This window comes from Cryptosporidium ryanae, assembly GCF_009792415.1.
Source record: "Cryptosporidium ryanae isolate 45019 chromosome Unknown contig_5, whole genome shotgun sequence".
Taxonomy (NCBI): Eukaryota; Apicomplexa; class Conoidasida; order Eucoccidiorida; family Cryptosporidiidae; genus Cryptosporidium; species Cryptosporidium ryanae.
In genome coordinates, this window is record NW_027125531.1 from 17,630 (window position 1) to 39,635 (window position 22,006).

Consider the following 22,006-nt stretch of genomic DNA (forward strand, 5'->3'; position numbering starts at 1 on the left):
GAAAAAGTTCAGTTACTTATAAGTAGATACCATGGCCAATTCGTTATTTTTGACGTTATTGGTCTCGGCACTTAGTGGAGTTGACCAACTTTTATTCATTAGTTCGCGAATCAGTTTGAAGTATAGGACTGCAGTTCGCACTCGAATTGGTCCTTTTGAATCTGACCTCCGTGAGGTATGTGATTCTGCTGTTAGCGTGAGGTGGATTCGCCTACAGATGATTGAGATTAACTCCTATATTGAGATGCGCCTATGGCGCTCATTTTTCCGTTTTCTTAGGTTTCTAAGTGTATTTACGGAAATTCTCTTTTTGTGTTCGAATTCCCTTATTAGTTCAGTAAATCTTCGGTTCTTTTTTTTGTGGCACAATAGATTGGCGTGTAGTAGCGTGTGGGGGTGTGGAGGATTCTGAGGGAAGGTGGGGGTTATGTGCATTTTTTACAAAATTTTGTTTTCGTCTTTTGTTAGTAGCAATTATTTGAATTTGACATAAGTTGTATTTATCTATAGGAAAACAAAAATGTCCCAAATATATGAGTCATTTAGTGATAAATCTGAAAATGAAAACAGAAACTTAACGAATCATATGGATACACAAAGTAGAAATGTATTAATGAGAAATAAGTGTTTGCCTGAAAAGCTCGAGAAGTATTTGAACGATGAAAAGGAAAGGGAGTTGGAATCTTTGTACGAGGAAAATAGACAATTGTTGCTAGAAATAGCAAAATTGAGAAAAACAAATCAAATGCTAGTTAAGGATGTATCAAAGAAAAATGAGATAATTGACGATTTAGATTCAAATTTAGTGGAAGTAGAAGAAAAATTAGAGAATATAAAGAAGAAAAACATGAATATGTATAACGAAATATTAAGCAGAGAAAGAGTGAATAATAGCACAGGCAATATGAATATTAAAAATATGGAAGGCAATATAGACAGTGAGTATTTTATAAAGGCCTCCAATATAGGTAAATACAATACAGTAGATATAAAAAAATCAGATTTGTGCAAGGTAAATAATAATAGACCAAACTCAACAAATAGTAATGTGAGCAATACTAGCATTGATATTGAGAATTCGAAATGGTTTCAGGATATAGTGTTGAAAACAATAAAAGAGAGTAAAGCATACGACAATTTGAAATGTGAGGTTGAAAAGTTGCAAAAGGAAGTGTATTCAATGCAGAGTGATATAAATAAGAATAATAATAATAATAGTGATATTTGCGATGGTGATTTAGACTTGAAGTTTTCAAGAAACGAGGATAATTTAAATATTGATTTGAACAATATTAATACTATATTTGATTCAAAAAATTCGATAAATAATAGCTCAAACAGTGCGAATACAAATTCCCTGGCTCAGGAGCTAAAAGAAGCAAATTCTCCAAGTATAACAAGTATGGATGTTAATTTTGATAATGAAGTTTCAAGTAATGGTAGTTTAATCAATAAAAATACCGTAACAGAAACAATGCCACCCAGGAGTGTCCATATACTAATGGGAAAAACATTCTCTAGTTACAATAATATAGATAAGAAAATAGATTACTATAAGAATACAGTGATTGGTAGTAGGATGGATGGTTGTATATCTGAAAACTATGACAGAAGAGTTACAGGGTTAAAAAGTAACTTTAATGATGAATTTAATAAACTAAACAACTCGATTGACTGTGAAAACAATTATTATTCGTTTAACAACTCTTATTCAAACATTTATATTGATAATGATCATATTACAAACCAAAGATTAATGAGGAATTCATCTGATATGTTTCTTGGAGGCCAAAAACAACCACAAATACAAATACCTGAAAGCAGTAACAACATTAAATACACCTGTTTTCACAATTTGAACACAAATTCATCTAATGTGTTTCACAAAAGAATAAGTAACAACAGCGGTAATTTGTATTCAAATAACAATTATTTACATAGTCAGTTAAATTATTTAAACAATAATAATAGATCGATACCCTTTCCTGGATACGCTCCTAATTCTAATAGATTTTTAAGTGGTTTACGTTTGAATAATCAGTTTTGTGTAAATGAATATATTCCGGGTACAAGCGAAAATGGAAACAATAACGGTTTACCGTTTAGAATAAAAGTCACTCAAAAGTTTAGAAGAACAAGGAACACCTCCGTTCCTCCGAAATATATCTACAACAGTGGTGTTGGAAACGAGACAATGTTTAATTGTGACGATAACCATCGAATTAATAGCAATTTTGTACAAGATAATGTACCTGAAGGCTACATAAGTTTCAAGACATCAATCACCTCTCCTATGAATAATCAGTGTGAGTACTTATCTCCGAATTCTCCATATTCTTTCTCTTCCTTCGGGAGTGGCATCTGTCCTTGTGACAAAACCACTAACTACTGCAGTATTAAGATGAAAAGCGGGAGTAATATTGCAACAAACACTGATTTTAAACCAAGATACAATTCTTTTTGTAACTCAGCGTCAAAGAATCAATTTAAAGGCTCGGTGGGATTACTCAGATTCAAGTAGGCTTTGTTTTTGTTATTTCTAATATTGTTTAGTAGTTTTAATTTCTGGTACACGAGAATATAGGCGACTTAAGGGTTAAAGAAGATCACAAGGTCGAATATAAGTATTACGAACATTAGACATCTAAAAAAATAGAATTTAAGCATATGTCATAATCACACCACTTTAATTTCTTCTTTTTTTGTTATTGATTTTTTTACGTAAATAACAATATTTAAAAAATACTGGAATAACTCAGTTCTTTCGTGTAACACAAAAAAAAAGTAATACTAAAAATTCCATAATAAATGTTTAAATAATAAAGTTTCTACCAGAGAACTAGTTTGTTTGCATATAAAGTGAGCAGTGTTAATTAATTAAAAGAAAAATTGGTTGCTGCCTTGAATGTGATTATGATTAACACCGCTGTTGATGTTAATATTGGTGTTATTCAAGACACCATCATTATTATTGATGTTTCCGATAACTAGTTGCTGATTCTTAATGTTAGTATTTCCAGAGGCAACAATGTCAACAGCGCAATTAGAAATACCTTGGGAATTTGATATACTTGGATGTACACCACTGGAGGTTGTAGTTGCAGTATTAACTTCACTTAAACGAACAGATTCAAGTTTCTTTTCAAGTGCCTCTATTCTGCCATTCATGTCCCTTACACTTTGGATAAAATAGGGAACTGTTATATCTAGGCAATTGTGTTTCCAAGCCAATTCCAAAATTACATCTGGACGTAAATATTCATAGCAAGTATACAGACAAGCTATAAAATTATCTTTTTTGTCGTTAATTAGCAAAAATTCAAGCAATTCTTCAATAAGAGCAGGGTTACCGCTTTTGTATACAACCAATATGGCCTCGTCGATAAGCATCTCTTTTTGACATATGGATAACGCCTGTTTATAGTTAGAATTTTTATTAAGCAAGCTAACAGCAATTTTTCGAAGTTCATTTACAGGATGTTTCTCCAATCTGATAGAAAGACTAGCTTGGTCATAGTTATCACAAGTTGTAATTAATTTCATTAATTTATCAACTTGTACTTTGTCAATGTATAAATTAATAAGTGATTCATTCACTATTTGTATGTTTTCTTCGTATATAGTTTCCAAAAAGTCTTGTATTATTGATATGTCGTAAGTTTTTTTGGAGTCTTTGCATTTAACTTCACTTAAACCACAATTTTCAGTTCCCAAGATCAGACCACTGTTAAAATATTCCTGAATAAACCTTGTACATATACTTGATATATCGAATCTATTAGCGTTTAGTTTATTAAAAGAGGAATTACTACTTAATGATTTTGAGGGAGAGTTGTCGGACAAATCGCTTTTAGCTGGCCTAAATATACATATTAGCAGATTATTAAGTAGCTCAGGATGTTCATGCAGGTAAAATGTCATTGATTTATATATAATATCGACATTAGTTACGTCCTCTAGTATATTCAAAAATTCATCATTGTTCCATGCGACTTCTGAATGGTTTATAATTGCCAATATTGCCTGATCGTACTCTTTGTACTGCATATAAAGATAAACAACTTCTTTCCAAAGTTGCCTTTGCTCACATATTCTGGTTAGTTTCGGTATATTTATGCGTCCTGAGTGTTTTGAGCAATATTCCATCAATTTTGCAGGTGTATATTTGGCATACAGTATCCCCAATTCAGTAAACAAGCTTCCATGGGCTCTATCCGTGTTTTTAATAGCACCCTCTAGTAGTGCCAGCAATTCATTAGTCATGTTCTTTTTCTCATATTCACTTACAACGTCCTCACAATAGTCCGGATAAACAATAATGTTTATTCCTGCTTGATATGCCAATTCAGATTCACCTATTTGCATACATACTTGCAACAACTCTTTCCATGTTTTCGGTGAGTTTGCCTTTTTAGCACTTTCCAACGCGTTATTGTATTCCTTTAATTGAATGTAGCAACTAGTTAAACGCGAGTAATTCGGTATAGCTTGGTAAAATATAATGGAATATTTATATATGTTCTCCTCCATAAGTCTATCTCCTATTTTTTGCAATTGAACCGTGTTTATACCTTGTAGAAATGCTTGTAACTCGTCAGTCATTTCCAACTTTGACATACAGTACGCAAGTTCCGTATCTATTATTGGATCTTTTGAGATTCTCGAGTCCTTTACTCTTCTTATCATTTGCAAATATCTATACAAATCGTTGTACGATTCGTTATTTAGACAATTATCAATCACCTGACGGTAGTCTCTTGTATTTTCAGACTTAATAAAGCATTCAATCGCTTCTTTACACTTTCCTGTTTTAAGATACTGCTGACCTAAAGTATCCCAAACAGAATTATCGTTGCAATATAAAGCAAATTCATGCGCCTTTGAGTAATCTAGTCTGCTTAGTTGTTCGTTAGTTAACATGTTTTCGTCAAAATCATTTATTGAAATGGCCGCTCCACCATAACTTTTATCACCACTATCCTCATCTTGTAGTATTCTAATTTTTGCAATTGTAAGTAATGTATCCATAGCTTCGCTGTTAAATGAGAACTTCTTGTATATTTGAAATGCTTGCAGAGGCAGATTATATTCCATTGCCACTCTAGCAACCTCTTTAGCGTCAAAGTTATCTAATCTTGAAATATAATCGTCCAACCTTCTTACATCTATTTTAATTGAAGTTAGCAATAATAAGTTTTGCAAATTTTTGTTGTTGGAAAATTCTGGATTATTTACGTGAAATAATATTTTATCTAATAATTCCAATAAAGAATTTGGTACGTCTGCGTTTATGAATGCTCTTATTATACAGCTTATTTCCTCAGGTTTGTTGTAAAACTCGGGTAATATTGAAGACACGACCTGATCTATAATTGACTGTTTACATTGTTCATTAACCAATGAAGATGTTTTACTCAGTACTTTATTCCACAAATTAAGATCCTGACGCTCAACCAAATAACGTGCTAGTAATCTATACAAGTCATTTTTATATGTAACTTGTATAATTTCATCGTCACATTGTCCCCAAGCTTTTCTGTACGCTATATATGCTAAATACGGATCTCTGTCCTCGCAGTAATCACCAATCACCTTAGAATCATAATAAGGATTTGTTTTCAAAAAGTTTTCTGAATCTTTATTCATATCTATATATATTTTTGCCAGTGCATTGTGCAGTGAAGGATCTTGATAGCCCTCTTGCACCCTCTCCTCTAACCAAGTTAATAGAAGTTTAAGTCTATTTCTGTTCTCTGCTTGTTGTATAAGTTCACTAAATGAAAATGAAGATCCGAGAGTTTTTATTTCCTGCAATAGCGATTTAACTAAGTCTTCTGATCCATCTAAATCTATAAGCGTTCCTATTACAAGAGGTGTTTGACTCGGATTTATCTTTAATGTATATACCTGAATGTATTTATACAATGACATGTGGTACAAATAATTCACCAATTCCTCAACTCTATGATGCAAATCGCATACCCATATTAATGGTCTCAAATCATTCATTTTAATATTTTTAAAATACTCTATTACCTGATCTGGATCATAAGATTGTGGAAAATCTCTGCATATTCTCTCTGCCTCTTGTACTTGTCCCAAATGAATAGACGACTCTATATATTTAAATACAACGTATGTAGAAAGAGAACTTCCGTTATTGCTTGAATTTGAATTATTTGAATTTGATAACTTATTTGATCCTGTAACTAAACCCAACGACACTTTGTTTGATACTTGTTTTTGCGAATCTTTATTATTGTTTCCATTGAAAGATGATAATGGAGCTTCTATTGACTCGGAAGACCCTACTGTTGATATACTTGTATTTCCAGACAAATATTGTGATAAATTTGAGCCTATTACATAGTATATTCCCTCCCATATATTTTGTTGCTCAAATAATGTTATTATATTTTCAATTCCTATGTTGTCTATATTCTTAATGCATACTTGTATGACGCTTTGCAATATTGTATTGCTATTATTACTTGTATTACTCAATGCCAATGAATTTATATTGTTATTCATTGTCACTCCGCCATTTGCAATCACGTTATTTATGTTACCTGTATTGTTATTCCCATTTATAGTGCTATTTGTGTTTTTGCAGACCATTAACAATTCCTTTAGGCAATCAAATCTTGTTCTGGGACTTAATTTAGATAAATAACTTGACAACCAATCAGTATTTAAACTGCCACATGCAAGACCCAATATTCTTCTTATATCCTTCATATCAGTGAAGTTCTCCAGTGAACGTTCATATAAACCTACTTTCTCGCAAAGCATTGCAATTGAATGCTTATCAAAGTGAGTAAACATATCCATCTGAAAAAGCGCCTCTGCTACTTGTGGTGCATGTAACAAATTAAGTTCAAATAGTTTTGTCTGTAAAGCAGAATCCTCCGGTTTGTTCCCTTTGAGATGATCCAATAAAATGGAAGTTATCTCCTTATATTTGCCGTGTGATATAAATATATCTACTATTGAGGACTTATCTATGTTTAAACCAATGTCTTCTATATTTACATTATTATTTTCATCGGAATTTTCATTATTGTTTGGTTGAAGTAAAACTGATTTAACAAACTCTACAGTCGCATCAACATTGTTTGCTATCAACAAGCTATTCAATAATGATCTTATATCTGTTGTTATAGTTGGCCAATTTGAGGCTTTTTGTTCTTTTATAAAATCAACAACATCATTGTAATTGCCTATACTTATTAAAGTTTGCAATATTTTCGTTGGATTAATGGGATTGCATTTATTATAAACCTTCAATGCCAATTTTTTGTCTACTAAATTTGAAAGAAGAATATCACCCAATTCTTCTGATAAAGTTAATTTTTCTTCATTGATTAGTGATTGAACTAGTAGGTTGGGATTGCTTATAGTTGTAAATTCAGATATATAATTAGTCACACTTTGCGAAAATAATAAACGAATGCACTCTATACTCTCAAATTGGTTTAGTGTGTGAAACTTTAGCAACGTCATGAAATATTGGAATAGAATTTTTTGAGTTGAATCTACCATCTTAAAGTGATTAAGTGTTGCGGGAGTTCTCAAACTGTTACTTTTGTTTAAAGATGCTATTCTACTCGCGTTTAAATAATCCATCCTTTTAATTGCATCATTAAACATGCTTATTGAATATTCATCGGTACCCTGATAACCATATCTTTTTGCCCATTTAATTAAATCATTATTGTTAAATAATTCTGAATTTGACTGTAAATATGAAACTATGTTCAAGCTATTTAATGTTATGTGTAGAACCAAACCCTTCTTATTTGCTATGCATATCCCATGAAATCGACTAGGAGAACCCAAAAATACAGCATCTTGGCATATAGTACTTGTATATATTAATTTACTTGATGTTGGTTCGATCACGTAAAGTACACCACCTCTTGTTATTATAAATATCACGCCAAAATAGTTGGATACATATGTATATATTGGAAAATCAAAGCTGCCTGAACCTACATCTGAAACTGGCAACTCTATTGTTTTCTTAAATGGCACATATGATTGACCACTTCCACACTCATCACTGCTTCCTCTATTCCCAGAAATGTCCATTACATGAAGCTTCGTACTTGATTGCTTCTTTTCTATAAAACATACTATAGATGCTGGTGTATTTTGAAAGTCATCAATTATTAATTCTCCAAAATTCCCAGAGAAACCCTCAATTAATTGTTGTTGACGTTTTTCAACAGAGAATAATTGTAATTGACCTTGAACTGTCATATTTCCAGTAGTTTCACATGTAACTGGGAAAAGACCCATCAACAAACACCACCTTTGCGCTGAATCTGTCTGATATCCAACTATTTGTGTTGAATTATTTGATAGCTTTCCTGCTCTTTCAAATATCTTTATTGGTATTGTATTCGAAACACCTAGTTCTATTGTCCAGTGATATATTCCTTTATCACCCACTACAGCTAATATTTTAGGCGAAAGCCATCTCCAATAAACTATCGATTCTGGAATTACAAATGCACCCAATTTCTCCTTTGTGTCCAAGTTAAATATTTGCAATGTACAACCACTTTCTTCATATTTTCCTCTAACTACCAATATATTCTCCAATGGATGAATTAACGCACTTTCTGCTTTCATAGGTTTTTTGTTGACGTTTTTTGTTTGTGTGTCTATCACAACAATATGTGAACCACCATCTAGATTAGTTTCTTTAACACCAACATATTTATCACCTTCTAGCGTCAAACAACCAAAACGAAAGCATGATGAATTAATTCCAAGTTCCTCTAAATTAGCCAGGATGTTTGTCGTTATGGGGATTCCTCCTCCCTTACTCTGCATTATTTTTTGATTTGTTATTGTTAAATAACAACTTATAGATCTTTACTTATTCCAAAAGCTATATATTCTTGTTTATTGCTATTTTGCACCTATATACATAAAATATTAAATATTGAGGTTATTCTTATCTTTAGTTATACTGTATATATTTGGCGTAAAGCAAATAATAATACACCTATGTAGATAGAGCTATCCTGAAAACCTCTTGTAGTTTTGTTTCTCGTTAATTGTGTTTTGCTATATTAATACACCCCAATAAAAACATAAATTACAAATATATGTGCAGTATAAACTATATATTACAAGTGAATAACAAATAGTACTTAACTAAGTGTTTTCGTGTATTAATTAAAGTTCTACGCTTTGATATTTATTATTTACAATATAATTCTTTTATCTACAATTCATCCTATTCCTCTTCACCTTGTTTCTTTTTTTAATTATAAAAGATTTAATTTTGAGGGGTATCTTAAGCGCCATTTTTTGTAGCGCCAACTTATGTTGTCACATGTAATAGTTGTGGGGTTCAAATAAAAGAAACAAAACAAAAAAAATTATTTAAATATATTACATGTTGTAATAATAAATAAAAGAACACTTGCATAAATAGTACATATAACATTATAAATAACGAATTACTTGATTGAAATAGACTAAATTTCACATTGATTTTTTGTTATAATATTTTATTAAATTGTTATATTTCTAAACAGTTAATAAAATCTGATCTACAATGAGAAAAAGAACTTCACCAACAAGGAAAAGAGGTAATGAATGGCCTGGATTAACAGACGATGAAATAGAAGAAATAAGAAAAACTTTTAATTTATTTGATACTGATGGTTCGGGAACAATAGATCCAAAAGAGATGAAAGCAGCAATGCAAAGTTTAGGATTTGAGAGCCAAAATCCAACAATGTACCAACTAATTGCTGATTTAGACCGTGAGGGCTCATCTGCAATAGATTTTGAGGAGTTCCTAGATGCCATAGCCTCTAAATTAGGTGATAAAGATAGTCGTGAAGGTATACAAAAAATATTCGCAATGTTTGATGACGATAAAACAGGCACAATTACACTTAAAAATTTAAAAAGAGTAGCTCATGAGCTAGGTGAGACAATGACAGATGATGAACTCAGAGAAATGATTGAAAGAGCAGATAGTAACGGAGATGGTGAGATAAGTTTTGAGGATTTTTACAGTATTATGACAAAAAAAACGTTTGTTTGATTATCAAGAGTAGTTTCAAAGCTAATTTGTTAAGTGTTAGAGCTATAATACATTAATATTTATTTATTACTTTTAGTATATCTTGTTAGTATTTTCGGCATTTCTTGACTGATTTTAATTCCATTGTCCCAAATAAATGATGTAAAGTAAATAATCAATGTGGATATAGATACACCAAATAGACTATAAACAAGAATATGATTAGGAATACATTTATAATTTAATTTTGTGTTTGAAGCAAGTAGAAATAGGTAATATAAGTCTGATTTAAATAACCAAGATGAAGACAAATTCGTAATATATATGATATTTATCGTAGAAAACAAAACAATACCAATGTTGAATATCATAGAATTCAATGGTGTCTTTGACTTTGCCATAATATGTAAAGGAAAACAGTAGCATACCTTCTGTGCAAGAATATTCCATGTGAAACATACACATATACCCAAATATATTGGAAATATAATCGAGAATATAATAAATAATAAATTTATAAATTGATTTCCAGAATAATTAATTATTTTATTAGAATCAATTATTAAATTAATAATAAATATAATAAACAAGGATAATGATAATAATAAACTAAAAAATAATAAAACTGATATCGCTATTAAGTACATATAGTCCTCACTTTTGTTATTATAACCAAATTCAATATTTTCTAGATACGCATTTAATGAAATAACTTCTTTCTCATACTTACGTATTTTATTTTTAATATTCCTTTTTTCATTAATAGATAAAATATAACTTGATGAGAATATATTATCATTTTTATTTTCCAAGCAGTTTTCATATTTCTTTTTTAATTCTTCACCTTTAATGGAAAGTGATTTTGATATTTCAAGTATTTCTGCTATTTTACATTTATATTCATCTTTGCTCAGTTTTTTGGGCCTTTTCTGAAATATATATATTAAATATAGTGGAACCAATATGCAACCTATACCAACAAATATAATATTATATATATATCCAACAAAAAGGAATAATGATGTTGTCGAAATAAAAAATGATCCATTTACATATAATTTATTATTGGTACACTCAGCTGATGAAACAAAACCCAAATTAATTAGCTCATTACATGTTAAGTCAGAAATGTGATTTATTATTATTTCTCTAAATACACCATAATTTCCACCTATGAGAGTCCAAATTATGACTAACACAATAATTGTAAACAAATATGGTGTGTATGATCTATTCAAACCTATTTTAGTATCAAATTGCGTTTCATAATGAAACATTGAAAATGGAAGTAATAATGAAATGAATAAAATATTAGTAACTAATATAAAATTAAAAAAAATACCAACATTAACTGTTCTTAAATTTTGATTACCTATTATTGGATATTTATTTAATATACTTATAGGAACCAATATGAAATTTAACCATAGTAATTGCAGTCCTATTAATATTAGCAATCTTGAAAATATAGTTTCCTTAAGAAAACCTATTTATTTATTAATTAATAATCAATTATTGTAAAGATTGTATTCGCATAATTTAGAATTTGCATTAACATACCTCTTGAATCGTCTTTATCCTCAAATATATACAAAATTCTAAGATTTATAAGAAATGCCAAGACATTGTAAACTATAATGAAGCAAATTAAGATAAAATCCATAAATAAGTTTCATATAAATAACAACTTAAAAAATAATATAGTTAACTATAAATGCCATAAAATGTTTTCTCTTTAAATTTTACGTCATCCTAATACTTGCCGCTTTAAAAAATTCATGAAATGTATACCGGTGTTCTGTGCATTACCCACAAATTAAAAATGAATAAGATGTTTACTTGTTTAGATTTATTTTATTTTGTTTTTTATTTAATAATGAATAAATGAATGTTTATACTATTGAAATTTATAAATAATAATTAACTATTTATAATTTTGTAAGGTTTTCATAAAAATGACTAAAATAAGAAAAAGAAGTGGGACAAAAAAATTTGCTTTTGAAAATGAAATGACACAAACTATGGAATATTCATATAGTGAAAGAAATAAAAACTGTAATGATAGTAAAAATAATGAATGTAAAAGCGGAACACTTGTTTCAATAGAGTTGGAAAATTGGATGAATATTAAAGGCCCAACAAAATATTATTTTAATCAGGGTGTTAATATGATAACGGGTTTAAATGGAAGTGGGAAAAGCAGTGTTGCATGTGGAATTGCAATATCTTTAGGTTATGATACACATATATTAGCCAGAGGTAATTTTTTGTCTTCTTATATTCGTAATGGTAATAGTTATTGTAAATTGACAATAGAAATAGCTAATGAAACTGAAATAGATAACGATTATATATCAGTAATAGAAAGAACAATAAATATGGTAAACTGCGATAAAATTAAATTAAAAAGTGCAGATAATCATTCAGAAATAAGATCTTTATGGAAATTGAATGGAAAAAGAAGCTTAGAAAAGGAAATAATACAATTAAGAACAAAATTAAACATTCAACTGGACAATATGTTAACATTTTTAGCACAACAAAGAGTAAGTTATTTTCCAACTCAAACACCTAAGCAAATATTTATTGAAACTCTCAAAATAATATCGAATAAAAATACTATCAATTGTGAAGATACTAACTTAGATATTGAAATAACAGAGGATGATTTTAAAACAAACAATTTGTTAAAAATATATAATAAATTTATTGAAATATCAAATAATTCAAAAGATTGTAATGTAATAATACAAGATAACAATTTAAAGTTAAATCATTTGGAGAATGAGATATCAAAATCTAAAAAAAATGAATTAAAATATATACAATATTTAAAAAACAAAATGGCGTTAGAATTAATTAATTTTTACAAGTCACTTAATGATATAAAAGTGGATAAAATTACTTTAAATAAATTAAACAAGGAAAAAAAAGAAATAATAAACCAATATAATAAAATAAATAAAGAACTTCAAATGCTGATTACTGAAAACGACAGAATAAATAATGAACTAAGTAGAATTAACATAGAAAAAAGTAATTCTGTAAAGGAAATTTTAAGTAATTTGGGAAATGAATACAAAAGCGCAATGAACAGTATAGATAGATCATTGAATTATTTAAAAAATAATATAGTAGACCCAAAAACAAAATTAGAAAACTACAATATAATGATTAAAAACAAGAAAGAAGAAATAGAGAATTCGAAGAAATTAATATTGAATTACAAAAGCTCAATAGATAGTGAATGGGTAAACAAACTTAAAGAGTGTAAATTGTATTTGGAGGATGGTACTTTATTTGATATTGAATTGGCAAAAGAAAAAAGAAGGTTATTGGGTGAAAATATAAGTGATTTATCAACAAAAATACTAAAATACGAAAGATTAATAAGTGAACACGAATTAAATATAAACAGATTAAGAGATAAAAAGGGCAAAATGAAAATAGATAATAAGGAAAACAATATAAAAGATAAAAGTTGTTATCATTTTAAGAATGAATATTTGAATAATGTGAATAAAATGGCATTATCACAAATTAAAAAGGACAATATTATAAAATTTTTAAGATTAATAAATAGCAATTCAAATATTTCAAGTAGTTTATATAATAATACTAGAGCTTTACCAAGTAATAATGTAATTGGACCAATAGGAAGTTATATAATAGTTGAGAATAGTAACCTACAGTCACTAGTTGAGTACTTCTTGCAACAATTTCATTATTACTTTATATCAGAAAGAGATGACGTAAAATTGTTAACAGAAAAACATAAATTAAATGTAATAACATTATCAAATTCAAAAGAACCCGTACATCCTAAAATAGATAATGAAGTAAAATCTCTTGGAATAGAGGGTTTTTTGCATGAGTATCTAACCTTAAATAATGAATTAATTAGAAATGTATTGTATCAAATATCGCCCCAGTTTTACACGTGTGCTATTATAGAGAATCCAGAACTGGCTCCAAGCACAAGTGAAGATGAAATATTATATAAACTATCAGATTGGTTTAAAAAAAAATATGATAAACAAGGAAGTATTATATCTAATAATATATATTTGTTTATAAATTCAAAAAACAGCAATGGAACACTTTATAGATTGGTATCATCTATATATAATAATAATTCAAAAACTATATCGATGATCAGATTAAACAATAAAATGAATACAATATTAACAAATAATTTATCTTTAACTAATGGAAGTGATAAAAATATCACAAAATCAGAATTAAGTAATGATTTTTTGAGAGAAAACGAGTTAATAGACTTAGAAATAAATAAGTTAAATATAGAAATTGAAAAGACGAAGAAGGAATTCGATTTAATAAAAAATGAATACAACGATAAAAGAGCACAATTAAATATGTTATTGGAATGTATAACTAACATTCCTTCAATAAAGGATAAAATAAGTAAATTAGAGAAAAATATCGAGGTATTAAATAATGAGTTAAATATGAATTGTCCTGTGATAGAAGATATAGTTAAAAAAAACAAGGAACATATAAGAAAAGAGATAATAGGAAGTGGAAATAATAATTCTATATTAAAAATGCTAGATAGTATGTATATATTATTTTTGGACATATCTAAAAATAAATTCAAACAAGTTAAAGAATTAAATAACGATATAGAGAAAAATAACAACAAGTTAAATCAAATACAAGTTCAGATAAAGACAAAAAAAGATAATTTAAGAAGTTACGAAAATAGGAAAATAGAATTAAATGACGAATATGATAACACGATTAATAATTTGAATATGAAAAGGGAAATAATTTTAGATTATTATTTACAATTTTATTCAACATTTTATTTATATATTAAAAGGTATTTATGTAAAAATGATTTAAAAGACAAAAACGTGTTTGAATATGTGTATAATAAGGACAATATATATAACTTTAATGAAAATGACTGTAATCACACTGAACTAGATATAATATGGAAAAATGTACCTGGAGTTGATTATGTTACTTCAATATTAAATAATAATAATAACTTTAAAATAAAAAAAATACCTGATTACTGTGTCGAGATCATATATGAAATATCATCAGAATATGAATTAATATCAAATGTAGATATTGATTTAAATCAAGTACTATTAGATACATGCAAAACTAAAGACAGTATGTTGGGTAATGAAGAAAGTGATGGTAGTAAAATTAGGTCTCTATTTGATTTATTGTTAGATAATTCAACATATAAAAAAAAATACGATAATTTATTTAATGAAATACTAAAACTGGAAGGAAAAACTCATGAAACTAATTTAGAAAGACTGGCTGAATTGGAACAAGAATATGAGATACTTAAGAAAAGCAGTAAGAATTATATGAATAAGATAAATTTATATAAAAACAATATTAAAACGTACTATGATATGTGGTTAAATAAACTAAAATTAATTGAAAAAACAATAAGTTACTGTTTTTGTACATTTATGAAATTTATAAATTATAGACATGATGGAAAAGTTATAATACCTTTTATTGATAATTTTTCTGAATTTGAATCAAACGAGAATAATAATGTTGAAATGAATGTTGAAAACAATATTGACTTATTGTTCGACTACTTTACTAACAAATTTGAGAGCGACTCAATAATAAATATAATGGTTAGATTTGGTCCTGATGAAGATCTAAGATTGTTTTCATCAAATTCAATATCTGGTGGTGAACAATCTCTATGTACAATACTATATATATTATCGTTACAGGTATGTTTTATTTCCTTTCTTTTTAAATTCATGTTTTTGATTCCCAATACAATTCTTCACACTATTTCTAATTAATTAATTTAATTTCTTAAATTAGGGCTTTTGTAATGTAAAATCATTTAAGTTATATGATGAAATAAATCAAGGGTTAGACAATTCAAGAGAACTAAAGTTGATGGAACTATTCAATATACTTACAAATAAAGAAAAAACTAAAGAATTACTAAATAATAAAGAGTTTATAGAAGATAAAATAATAAGCAATTATGAAAGCAATCAAATTATAATTATAACACCACATATATTTCCAGGAATTATATTTAATAATTTTTCAGTTCATTTTGTATTGAATGGTCCTGGTTTCATAGTAAATTCGTAAAATAATAACTATAATTTAATATTTATTAAATTAATGTAGTAAAAAAACAATATTTTAACTAATTTTTAATGTTTGATTTATATATTTATACCAGTCAACGTTATCCTGAACTCTTAATATAATAACCCCATTTATACCAAATCTCCATGTTAAATTCAAAGCATACGACAATCTTCTAATTAAACTTGCTAGTTTTGGTTTAACATTGTTAATAGTATAATTGTTGTTACCTAATCCAACACATATATGTAAATCAACATAATTACCTTTAAAATTTTTTTGCGATAAATAAAGTTCATCATTACTAATTAATTTTTTTACATTATTATAATTATTTTTAAAAAATGTATTATCAAAATCTACATTTAATTTAAATTTAAGAATCATAACAATACAAATAATAGTAATATTCAATGCTTCATTTCTATTACAATTATGCAAATTAATTAATGTAATATTTTCACTTTTACTTTGTAATATAAATTCTATAAAATTAGAGTTTTGAGAATTGAATATTTCATTCAAATATTTATTTTCTGCTATTTTTTTCTCTAACTTTAGTTTATCTAATTTAACTTTTAATTCTCGACATTTAATCAATCTATATTCTTTTATATTCGTATTGTTAATTGATTTGTTATATTCAATATTTGACTGATTTATAATATCAGTTAAATATTTTATTTCGTCTCTTAACTTAATTATAAGTTCATTTCTTTTATACTCATCATTAAAATAATTATTTGTTACTTTTAAAGCTATAAATTTTGATTCAAAACCGGGCCCTTCTGGTGGCCAAAATTTATTCTCGCTTTCTTTTATTTTGTATAGCTTACTCGAATTAAAAATCTTATCTAAATAACCCTTTATAAGCTTAAATTCGCTATTTATTATATTTTTTTCTATATATGATAGATCCCAAGGTCTTTTCTTAAGTTTGTTTATTAATCCAGTCTCTACTCTATTATTTAAAATTAATCTATTGTTAATTAAGTCGCAGTTTTTCATACATACGTCCAAATATAACACACTATCTTCACTAAATGATTCAAAAACATCGTTTTTATCATTATAAATATCAATGTCTACATTATTTCCTGATTCTGTTATTTCGGAAAGTTTGTCAAAAAGCTTATTATGTACATTTATCATGTCATCTACATATTTATTTGAACTTGAGTTATCATCAATGTTGCTATTTTTGGCATCAGTTTTATTGTAAAGCTTAATATCTTCAGATACAATGCTGTCAAAAATATCACCTATAATTACGTCTGGAATGCCCCTAAATATCTCTGACATTTGTCTGATTATATCTTCACGTTTATACTTCATCTTGTTGTGTTTTAATATATTTTTAATGGAATTGTGATAACAAAATTTATGCAAATATTCAAACTTTTTTCTATTTAATTTATCTTATTTCTGTATAATCATCATAAAAATATATAAACAACTTGAAATTTACTGTTCTTAAAAAGAATATTGTATTTACTCGTTTTTGTTTTAACGGGTTTATAAAATAAGAGTAATAGGCTCAAAATATATATAGTTCTTCATCCTATTTTCAATTACCTACAACTATTTGCTTTTCCATCTACAATTTTTTAATTACTTTTTTAAATATAAATTTATTTGACGGTTCCATTTATTTAGTGTAAATAAAAAAGTAAAATGAGAAAAAACCGCCTAAATGCGTTACATGTGTAAATTGTTTAAGTGTGAGAATAGTAAAAATGACATTAATGACTGAAAACTAAAAGGCGAAAATTTTCAAAGTAATATAACTTATTTAGAAAAAACCATATTAATATAACATTTGGCTAAACCTAAAAACGCAATTAAGTTTTCTAAATTTCACTGAGAAAAATCAAATGGCCAATCTATTTGTCTAATTTAAGATACAAGTTATACCAACCATTAAAATATAAAGTTAAGATAATAAAGCGGAATAAGTTACATGTTTACTATGTTTTAGATGAATACCTCTTTTAACTCTAGAATTTGAGTCCGTTGATCCAAAAAATATTAATGTAAACGGTTTAATTTCTGGTAAATAATGAATAATATAAAAGTAAATAGTTTGTGATATAGCAAATAGTGATCATAGAAGCGTTAAAAATTTTTTGCAAGAAAAGATATTTTTAAATATGTTACCGTTATTAAGGTATTTAAGAAAGAAATCCATCAATTTTAGTATATATGATGAAATAATAAATAAAAAAGATGATGTATTTGAATTAAAAAAATTAATTATGGAGAAATATAAACTTTTGATAAAAACAAGAAGGAATTCAATTGATAACATACAAGAAAAGATACTAGTTGAATCGTCGTTTGTGAACAATAAATACTTTTTGCCACCATTAGTGGAAAACAACAAATACAGTAAGAAACTAGAAAACTTGGAGAATAAAGAAATATACCTGTTGTTATTCATTGTTTTGCTAACACCATCACTAATTGCAGATGAAAGAATTAATTTTGGAATAGGCAACATTAGTTGTGAGGGAGATATAAAAAACAAATATACGTCAATGTTAGAGAATGTAGTTGACAGTTTAATATTGTCAGAAAAGCAAAAAAATATGATAGTTAAATGGAAAAGACTAGGAAATGAGATAAAGATGTTTCCAAATAACTTTACTGACTACACCTCCTCTAACATAATACAAGGTTTCATAGGCGATTGTTCATTTATAGTGGTATTGTCATTATTATTGGAGCACGAGAAAAAGTACAAGTCAAATTTACTAACTGATTTAATAAGTCCCATAAGATTACCAATTAAAAACGAAAGAAATCTGGAAGTTAATATTAAAAAAAGTGTTATAAATAATAATGTTTTGTGCTTGTATTCATGTAAAATAATATTCAATGGTATATGGAGAAACATATATGTAGATAACTTAATACCAATAGATTCAAATAATAACTGTTTATTATCTCATTTTGACGATAACAAGTATTATGGTGTAACATTAATTGAAAAAGCCTATTTGAAAGTAATGGCAAACCGATACGATTCAGTTGGTAGCAATCCTGCAATTGATTTATTTTACTTAACAGGTTGGATACCAGAAACTATCACAATAAACTCAAAATCAGCTAAGAAAAAGAACTACTTTTTAAATGTCTGGAACAGAATAAAGAATTCGTTCAAAAACGGTTCTTGTTTAGTAGCACTTGGGACAAATGATTTAAATAAAAGCAATAGTTTACTTGAAGAACAAAAAACCGTGAATAATAAGATAATAAGAGAAGAAATATGTAATAAGACAGGTTTGGTTACTAAACACGCATATCAACTATTAAGAATGGTCGAAATATATGATTATAAGAAAGACTGTATAATAAGAATTTTATTAGTAAGAAATCCGTGGGGCAAAATAAGTTGGAAGGGAAAATACTCGGCATACGATAAAATTAACTGGAATAACGAACTCTCTGAACTACTTGGCTATAATATAAGTCAAATAAAGGACAACGGTATATTTTGGATTGAATGGTCTGAAATAACAAAGTGGTTTTCTCATATTTATTTAGCGTGGGATCCGGATAAAATAACTAAATACACCTCAAAATTTCATGGTAAATGGAATTCATCTCTACACAATACTATATTAAAGGACGATTTACACTTGTTGTATTTTTACCCACAATATAAAATAAGTATTGACTACAAGAACTTTAATAAATTGTTTAAAAATAACACAAGTGACAGGTTATGTGTAAGTCAAAATGGAGCACTTAAAAATAAGTTGTCAGAAAATTCTAACTACAGTCTATATTTTGATTCTAATAGTCAAACAGTAAACGAGGCAACAAATTACTTAAAAAACGGTATATTTGGCTTGTTAAAAAAAAGGATTGAAAGTGAATACAACGATGAATTTTCAAATAACAACTTAGGGGACATATGGATAGTGCTAAACAGACACATAGATAGCATTGAACATAACGATAAATGTGAGGAAAGTAATGTTCCATACATGTCAATAAGTATATATAGGGGAAAAGAACGACTTGTGACTCAGGAAAGGCTTCCTATAATGCAAGGAATATACAGCAATGGAAACGTAGTAACCTACAAAACAAACATAATTAGTTTGCTTAGGGAGTACGAGAGTTACAATTTTGAGGAAAATCAGGAATTTATACTTGTGATAACACAATATGAAAGTAAATCAAGTTTTAACTATACATTAAACATTTATAGTAATGTAGAAATTAACGTCAAACCAATTGACAATGAATTTGTAAACACTCAGATGAGTGATCTAAATGGAATTTTAAGTTCACACATCAACGTTAAATACTACGAATTAAGTGGGAAAATACTTTTTTCTAATCAAAATGAAAGATACTGTATTGATTTATATTCTGACCAGAAAATACAAATTACGCCAATACTAAAAAACAAATTTAATTTTTCAAATAGCAATGTTTTAAACAACAAAATAAATAATCAAAAATATATTTTGTTGATACTTTTGGAAACAAAAGAATGCAGTGGGGAGTTTAAGATGAAATTCATTCCTGAATTATATCAGTTTAGGGAAAACATAAGTAAATTAGGTTCTAGCAATGACAACTACTTTAATAGCAACTGCAAATACATTAAAGTCGTTTGCACCAACGGTAGGTACATATTGTATGTTGATTTTAAGGATAAAAGGAATCACATTAAAAAGGGGATGTTGTTTAAAGTTATTATATATTTAAAAAAAATATAAGTGTTTACAAGTTGTATTATTTACATGGTATAAATAACGGTGTTAAATAAAAATTAAAACAATTTTTCTATACTTTATCTTTTTAAAACTTTGGTAAACGAAATAATTACTAAATATAAATATCTATTTTGTCGTTTACTTCTCCCTAAGTTGGTATTGGTTCAATGACCTCTAACGCTTTGTTGTCTGGTGTTATGTCTGCAGGAGATGCAATTAATGTTTTGTATTTAGCAGCAAGTTGCCTCCTTGACTCCTGACATATTTTCTTAATTGTTTCAGCGACGCAACTAGCTCCGAGAACAAATGCGGACTTTCCATATTTTTCAGTTAAATCTGAACAAACTGAATTAAATATGTCGTGACAGTTATAACCTGTGCATGGAGTACCATTTAAAAATAATGCACCTGTGTTTAACAAACTAATAAAAAAGTTGACGCATATTTGACTAAATGTTTCCTTAAATATAACGCTCAATTCAGGTATCTTTAGTTTTTGTTTTGAAGGTATAGTTAATCCTCCTTTACTCATTATTTGAAACATTTCGTTGTTTATTTGGTCTTCACCTAACCATGTTTCCTGAGACAACAAATACTTGGTGCATTTATCATAGTTTGTATCTCTAAATCCCAAGTCGATATAAGGGTTCTCTGTAAACGAACATAAACCTAGATTACTATTATATGACTCCTTTTGAATAGTCTGTTTAATTTCTGTATTTAACGCCTCCAATGATGGTTTGTGAAGTATACTGCCCAATACTGATTCGATCCCATGATTACCGTCCGGTGAATCTCCGCCAGACTTCCTAGATTCAGACAGTAATTTACTTGATGAGGAAGATAGCAAGTTTGACCCAAAAATATTACTTTTTATCCTTATACAAGTACATTTATTTACTATATTCACATAAAATATTAATTTCAATGCAAATATTATTTTACTCTTTAACTCCATTTTTCCCAAATATTATATTTAGTCTTACCTTAAAATGAATCATTCACTGATAATAAACACAACTATTCATCTTTTAATTAAAAATTGAAACAAACAATAAATACTAGTTTCAAAAATTTAAAGTTTTCCTTATTTGTATTATTTATT

The 22,006-nt window shown here is 27.6% G+C and overlaps 8 protein-coding genes across 8 annotated transcripts; 4 read left to right on the plus strand and 4 right to left on the minus strand.

The window, feature by feature from the left end:
- Positions 1–520: 520 nt before the first annotated feature.
- FG386_002718 (uncharacterized protein) lies at positions 521–2,521 on the plus strand (the record flags this gene model as incomplete). The annotated part of the gene is made up of 1 exon (XM_067342167.1): positions 521–2,521. One exon carries the CDS (start codon positions 521–523, stop codon positions 2,519–2,521), a length of 2,001 nt encoding a protein of 666 aa, XP_067197772.1.
- A 356-nt stretch (positions 2,522–2,877) lies between these two features.
- On the minus strand, positions 2,878–8,841 carry FG386_002729 (clathrin heavy chain; the record flags this gene model as incomplete). Its single annotated transcript, XM_067342178.1, has 1 exon — positions 2,878–8,841. The coding sequence occupies one exon, from the start codon at positions 8,839–8,841 to the stop codon at positions 2,878–2,880; it is 5,964 nt and encodes a 1,987-aa protein (XP_067197783.1).
- Positions 8,842–9,574: 733 nt separating this feature from the next.
- On the plus strand, positions 9,575–10,072 carry FG386_002740 (centrin; the record flags this gene model as incomplete). Its single annotated transcript, XM_067342189.1, has 1 exon — positions 9,575–10,072. One exon carries the CDS (start codon positions 9,575–9,577, stop codon positions 10,070–10,072), a length of 498 nt encoding a protein of 165 aa, XP_067197794.1.
- Positions 10,073–10,131: 59 nt separating this feature from the next.
- On the minus strand, positions 10,132–11,714 carry FG386_002751 (uncharacterized protein; the record flags this gene model as incomplete). Its single annotated transcript, XM_067342200.1, has 2 exons — positions 10,132–11,537; positions 11,612–11,714. 2 exons carry the CDS (start codon positions 11,712–11,714, stop codon positions 10,132–10,134), a joined length of 1,509 nt encoding a protein of 502 aa, XP_067197805.1.
- Positions 11,715–12,006: 292 nt separating this feature from the next.
- FG386_002762 (uncharacterized protein) lies at positions 12,007–15,864 on the plus strand (the record flags this gene model as incomplete). Its single annotated transcript, XM_067342211.1, has 1 exon — positions 12,007–15,864. One exon carries the CDS (start codon positions 12,007–12,009, stop codon positions 15,862–15,864), a length of 3,858 nt encoding a protein of 1,285 aa, XP_067197816.1.
- Positions 15,865–16,222: 358 nt separating this feature from the next.
- Positions 16,223–17,503, minus strand: FG386_002596 (uncharacterized protein; the record flags this gene model as incomplete). Its single annotated transcript, XM_067342045.1, has 1 exon — positions 16,223–17,503. One exon carries the CDS (start codon positions 17,501–17,503, stop codon positions 16,223–16,225), a length of 1,281 nt encoding a protein of 426 aa, XP_067197650.1.
- Positions 17,504–18,318: 815 nt separating this feature from the next.
- On the plus strand, positions 18,319–20,904 carry FG386_002607 (uncharacterized protein; the record flags this gene model as incomplete). Its single annotated transcript, XM_067342056.1, has 1 exon — positions 18,319–20,904. The coding sequence occupies one exon, from the start codon at positions 18,319–18,321 to the stop codon at positions 20,902–20,904; it is 2,586 nt and encodes an 861-aa protein (XP_067197661.1).
- Positions 20,905–21,049: 145 nt separating this feature from the next.
- Positions 21,050–21,859, minus strand: FG386_002618 (uncharacterized protein; the record flags this gene model as incomplete). Its single annotated transcript, XM_067342067.1, has 1 exon — positions 21,050–21,859. One exon carries the CDS (start codon positions 21,857–21,859, stop codon positions 21,050–21,052), a length of 810 nt encoding a protein of 269 aa, XP_067197672.1.
- Between the last annotated feature and the right edge of the window lie 147 nt (positions 21,860–22,006).